The sequence below is a fragment of the Euleptes europaea genome, chromosome 14, assembly GCF_029931775.1.
Source record: "Euleptes europaea isolate rEulEur1 chromosome 14, rEulEur1.hap1, whole genome shotgun sequence".
In the NCBI taxonomy this organism is placed as follows: Eukaryota; Metazoa; Chordata; class Lepidosauria; order Squamata; family Sphaerodactylidae; genus Euleptes; species Euleptes europaea.
Window position 1 is genome coordinate 41,410,358 of NC_079325.1, and position 6,298 is coordinate 41,416,655.

Below are 6,298 nucleotides of genomic sequence, written 5' to 3' on the forward strand. Positions count from 1 at the left end.
ACTAAGGGCCTCAACATGCAACAGGAAACGGATGAAAGAGCCAAGCCAGTCGGAGCACAGACTAATGGGTTGACAAATGAATTAGAGGTTTCCCAAGATGAACAGTAGCGAAAATAATGTGCTGACCTTTTTCCCATCTCTCTTTGTGATAGGTTCAGTAAGCGGAGCTGCAAGAGGTGCCACCTTCAAGCCTCCCAGAGATTTCACCTGCCTGTTCCCCACCCAAAACCATCTGATCAGTCATAGCCCAAACATGGGCATTTTCAGCAGCGGCGCCATCCCTGTGGAACAGCCTTCCAGAGGAGGTTAGGAAGGTGCCTTCATCAGCAGACTTAATGACTGACTTTTTTTGGGCGTTCTGTCTGTTCTAGGGAATTGAGATCTATGAACTGTGTGTTACTATTCTGTTTCTAACTAGTACTATGCATGTTTAGATTATAGATATGCTGTTTAGAGTTTATGTATATATTTGGATAATATATTTTTTATTAAACTGACAAACATACAGAAGACTTGCAGATGTATCACCTGATCCGAAATCTGCTTCAGATATGCAAGTAGCCCCTTGCCTGTGACAAGCCATAATGGCCTCTGGGCAAGCAGGCAAGGAATCCTTTATATGCTGGTACAGAGTTGCTCCTTCCCCCTTCCTGCTCACTTACTGTAGAAAAGAGCAAGAGTCCAGTAGCACCTTAAAGATTAACAAAATTTCTGGCAGTGTATGAGCTTTCTGAAGAAGTGAGCTGTGGCTCATGAAAGCTCACACCCTGCCAGAAATTTTGTTAGTCTTTAAGGTGCTACTGGACTCTTGCTCTTTTCTACTGCTGTTGACTAAGTAGCACGGCTACCCATCGTGACCACTTGTTTACTGTGTGCCGAATACAGCAAGTTAGGGGATGAATACAATTTTTTGCAAGTTAGTAACTTCTACTTTTTTATTTTCTGCACTTATGTTTCCCCTTTTTTATTGAGGCACTCAAAGCAGCCTAGTTTTCAGTTCTAAAGCAATAAACGGTAGAAATGTTGAGGCCATTCGACTCTTCAGGAGCTGATCGCATGAGCTTTCTGGCGTGAGTGTCTTCTTCCTTGGGGCACGTAGGTCTTTCAGGGTCCCATTCTTGTGAGGATTTGTTTGCGAAGCTGGCCTGTTTTCATGCCATGATATGCTGTGTTATCTTCTCTTGCAGTGCACTGCTAAAGCTGTGATGAAATGGAGCCCGGGACAAATTCTTTCCGAGTGGAGTTCCCCGATTTCTCTAGCACCATTCTGCAGAAACTGAATCAGCAGCGCCAGCAAGGGCAGCTCTGTGATGTTTCTATTGTAGTCCAGGGTCATCTCTTCCGAGCTCATAAAGCTGTCCTGGCAGCCAGCTCCCCTTACTTCTGTGACCAAGTACTCTTGAAAAACAGCCGCCGAATTGTCCTGCCCGATGTCATGAATCCTAGAGTATTTGAGAACATCCTTTTATCATCTTACACTGGGAAGCTGGTGATGCCTGCTCCAGAGATTGTCAGCTATCTGACAGCGGCGAGCTTCCTTCAGATGTGGCACGTAGTGGACAAATGCACAGAGGTGTTGGAGGGGAATCCATCCATCCTTTGTCAAAAGCTGAATCGCAGTAATGACCACCAGTCTCCAAGCAGTAGTAGTTACAATGGCCTTGTTGAGAGCTTTGAGTTGGGAACTGCAGGACAAACAGACTTTCATAAAGCCCAGGAACTGCGGGACGGTGATAATGAAGAGGAAAGCTCTAAAGACGAGCTGTCATCTCAGCTGACGGAACACGAGTATCTTCCCAGCAACTCTTCTACGGAACATGACCGGCTGAGCACAGGGATGACCAGCCAAGATGGGGAAGAAGGAGCTAGTGATGGTGCTGAATACCAGTACAACAGGCCCATCTATAGCAAGCCCAGCATAATGTCTCACAAACGGTGGGTCCATGTGAAACCCGAGAGGTTTGTGCAGGACTGTGAAGGGGCGGAGGCACACACTGCTTATGATGAGCAGCAGGTCTCCGAGTCCATGAATGCTGTACGGGTGGACCCCTCAATCCAGACTTCCAGCTCTGGAGACTTCCATGTCGCTGTGAAAAAAATGGAAACAGAGTTTGAGCAAGCCGATGAAAGCAATTACGATGAGCAAGTTGACTTCTATGGCTCTTCCATGGAAGAGTTCTCTGGGGAAAGAGCCGACGGAAACCTAAGCATCCACAGGCAGGAAGGCGCAGTTGCTGCAGGTTATGGGGAAAGCCTTGATGTGCCCTCAGGAATCAAAGAAGAAAATGCCCTTTCTGGGTTTTCTACGGCTGATAAGCTGTACCCTTGTCAGTGCGGCAAAAGTTTCACGCACAAGAGCCAGAGGGACCGCCATATGAGCATGCACCTAGGCCTCCGGCCTTACGGGTGTGGCGTGTGCGGTAAGAAGTTCAAAATGAAGCATCACCTGGTTGGCCACATGAAAATCCACACAGGCATCAAGCCTTACGAGTGTAACATATGTGGGAAAAGGTTTATGTGGAGGGACAGTTTTCATCGGCACGTAACATCTTGTACCAAGTCGTATCAGGCCTGTAAGGTGGAACAGAACACTACTGAGATGAACTGAAAGGGAGAGAGTGCGCATAGCTGTTCAGTAGAGTCAGCAGAAGGGATGCATTGCGCAGCGTGCGCCCAGGACTTGCTGTTCGAAGTGATCTGGTTGAAAGTCATTTCTGTGGCATAGGTGGGAACACCTGTAAGGATGAGAGAGGATGTCAGTCCCCGAGGCATGCTTATAGAGTCCTCTGCCGAGACTGCAAATTGTGAAGCCAGTAGGAGCAATGGTACTTTATTGTGGTTATAATTGTTGCTATTTATTGTTTGTGTTTCAACAGCACTTGGGCGCTCTCCTTGAAGGGACGCTTTGGACATTGAAGGTTCGCAGGGGGGATGTGCGTGCAGATACGTTGAACCCCCGGAATTTCACAGCTAGGCGGAAACGTTCAGTTAATTGTGCTGCGTGGCTTAGCCATCCACGATGCTTGCATTGAGTTGGCAAAATAGGTGTGTGAACAGGTACCTGTCTAGAACCAAAAGGCCAAGTAGATATCTAAAACATGAGCCGTTGAGCGACTTTCAGACAGCTTTAATGAGTAGCTGCTCTTTGATCATTTGTACTTTGAGTTCCATTGACCATCTCGGTTTGTTTTGGCAGAGTATGTCTGCTTCATGCTTTCCCTCCCTTTTTGTGTAGCACTTGGGCTATATTGGGTTGAACACTAGAGATGGAATAAAATGTATGCTCATAATTCACCTCCACGCCCTCTCCCCCCCCCCCCCCGTAGTGCCTAATGCAACAGTCAGTCATGCTTAGCCTTTGCTTTGGGCTGCTACAATAGCAGGTATCATGGTTGTTCCCGTATAGGCACAAATGTTCTTTTCTGGCACTTGAGGATTAAAGCACATATTTATCTGGTTTCGATTTTCATGCTGCTTAAGAAATCTGCTAAGCGATTGTTAATTTGCCAGTACTTCAAAAAGAGAATCTGTCTACTGATTGCTCTCCTGGGTTTGCAAGATAAGCTAAAGCCAGTCAGTCAAGTTTTATTTCCATACAATATCAGCTCTAGGTAAAAAAACAAAGTTAGGTTCAAATAAGAAAATAAAATAATAAAAGTTGATGATTCTGGAAGGATTATTTGAAGAGGAGGAAGAAAGATCTTCTACTGGGGAACGTTTTCAGTTAGCAGTTTACGAATCCTACTAGACCGGAAGCAGAATTTGGCTACTTGAATGGTTATCTCCCAAGAGAAGTCTGCTAAGAGAAGGGAAACTTTAGATAAGCTAAAGCAGGGATCCCCAGCATGGTGCCTTTGGCAGGCCGACACTTTTTCTGGCACCCGCCAAGTGTTTTTAGGAAGTGGGCAGGACCAGGCAGGGCTTTTGCTCAGCGAGGCTTCTAACTGACTACTGGGAAGTCTGGTTGGCTGTGCAGATTTTTTTTTCAATGTTGCTTTGGCAGCAGCTGCCACCACAGCACAAGGATCTGTACTGTATTACTGAAGCTAGGCTGTGGTCATCATTTTGTGGCTGGCTCCGCCTCCTGTGGCAGCCATCTTTCAGCAGCCGTTTTGTAGCGGTGTCCACCGCACCGTGTCAGAATTCCAAATGTGCCCGCAGGCTCGAAAAGGTTGGGGACCCCTGAGCTAGAACTAAATGCCTTGCTCTTTCCTCAGACTTGGAGCCACAAGTGGTCTCTTTGCCAGCTTTAGGGAAACTAACTGGTGATCAGAAATCAGATTGGCTTTTGCCGGATTCTCCTTGGCGGTGCTGTGCAGACATCTCCGACCCTGCAAGCATTTTCTGAGCTTGACGCTTATCCTCCGCAGGGGATAGATTTTAAACACTGGATTCTTTATGTAACCAGATATGGTTGCAAATCTTTCTTTTTGAGAACTGCAGAGGCTTCCCCCCCTTCCCCCTTCTCTTTGCCCCAATTATAGGCTGAATTCACAAGCTGATATGGTTAAAGCTTTTATGCTGCTATTTGATGGGAAGAAATCTCCTTCCTCTCTGGCATTTGCGGTGGACAGAAGTGCCCTAGATGGCATCAGCTGTGTACTTTACCTGGCAGAGAGGTGCAGGTGCTTCCTTTGCAGAATAATTAGCCAGTGCCAAAGGGAACGGCTGGTGCCAAGCATGTCTTGTTTTACCAAGCTGCAGCTTGTAGATTGTGAATGGGAGAAATTCAGGGGTCGTTTGCATTTTAAAGCTATGTGCATACACCAAGGAAAAGAAATGTTTCTAAGGTCATTATCTTTTTTTGCCTCAACTCCCCAGGTTTTAACTATGTTTTTCAAACATGCTGTGTCTAGACGGTTGAACGCCTGACACAAGTACGGGTTTGTGGGGCAAGACGCTGCAGCTTTCCTTTTGGCGCTTCGCTTACAGCTTTTAAATTTTGCCAGTCTTAAAAGCTCCTCCAAATTGGCCAGTGTTCCAATGCTGAAGATATGTTCCTGCCCATCGAAAGGCAGTTCTCTTAATTTGCCTACTTCCTTCGCACGACGAATCTGTTGCTGGCAATGGGGACTCGCACGCAGTTAGTCAGCAGCACAGTACTTTCCCCACCCCATTTGAACTCAGCACTCTGCCAAGGAGGAAGTGGCAATTGCTGACTCGGCCCTAGCAAAGAGGGTTGCTCAGCCCAGGGATGTACTTGCTAACACTGTAACCTGCTAAATGTATAGAAGCACTTTGTATTTAAAAACAAACAACAAAGAACCTTTATAAATGTTTTTTTAGATGTAAAAAAAAAGCTCTATCTATATATATTCCCTCTGGCTTGTCTTGTTCTTGTTGTCTGCTCAAGTTTTGTTTTGAATCTTGGAAATTTTATAAGGGGTTTTTGGTTTACATGTGCGTTGGGATGGGGAGAGCTGTGCTCACAAGGGATAATGCCTGATTTTTAAAATCCCTGCCTGCCTTAGTGTCCAAGAAGCTGTTTTTGGCAAACTTTGGGCTCTGTTATAGGGAGGGGGAGGAGAGGGAAGGGGCTTCTTATCTCTGCAGTAATTCCCAACTGTGACCTGTTCTGTACTGCCTATCTAACTATGGTTGTTTATGCGTGGGAGTTTTACCTGAGGTTCGTTGCTCGCTGGACCCACACCTTCCTGTTGGGAATCTATGCACCAGCAGTCTCCAAGCTCAAATCAAGTCCCCGCCCCTTTAAATGCTTATTTGTAATTGGCTTACTTTGTACAGCTTACTGTGAGAAAATTCTGCCCCCTGACCCAATCGCTGCATTAAAAAAAAGCATTTTAAGAACAAAAAAACAAAACAAATGGAGCAATCCGAAAGGGGGGGAAGCAATCCAAGCCTCGGTTTTAAAAAGCCTTTCTTCTGCTCAGAAAGAGCTCCCAGGAAGCAGGAAGCATTTGAATCCCCCTCTCTTTACACGCTGCTTTGTAATTGGCTGTGACAATCTTGGTTGTCCCGCGCTTTGCCTTATGCACGGGGATTTCACATGGGCTGAACTCAGGAGAGAGGGAAGAATTGGGTTAACAGAGGAACGGGAAGTCCCGGGATTTATGAGGGCTGGCAGCGAGGTCATCTCTAATGGACAAAAAACCCATGCATAACTCTAAGGAACAACAGAGACAGATGGGGGCGAACGTGAGTGAAAGTACCCATGCATAAACGACCTATAACAAAAAAGAGGTTCATCTCACCCTATTCTGATTGCCAGCTTTAAAAAACAACAACCAAACTATCTCTGCACTTGTGCCTTTTAACAGCTGGCAGGAATGTCGAATTT

At 46.1% G+C, this 6,298-nt stretch overlaps 1 protein-coding gene across 1 annotated transcript; it reads left to right on the top strand.

Moving 5' to 3' along the window:
* The first annotated feature begins 216 nt into the window (after positions 1–216).
* Positions 217–2,635, top strand: ZBTB43 (zinc finger and BTB domain containing 43). The gene is made up of 2 exons (XM_056860658.1): positions 217–305; positions 1,188–2,635. The coding sequence occupies exon 2, from the start codon at positions 1,211–1,213 to the stop codon at positions 2,606–2,608; it is 1,398 nt and encodes a 465-aa protein (XP_056716636.1). The 5' UTR covers positions 217–305; positions 1,188–1,210; the 3' UTR covers positions 2,609–2,635.
* The last annotated feature ends 3,663 nt before the right edge of the window (positions 2,636–6,298 follow it).

Bases quoted from the DNA above. Each gene is read 5' to 3' on its own strand.
- ZBTB43 (XM_056860658.1), top strand. From the start codon at position 1,211: ATGGAGCCCGGGACAAATTCTTTCCGAGTGGAGTTCCCCGATTTCTCT.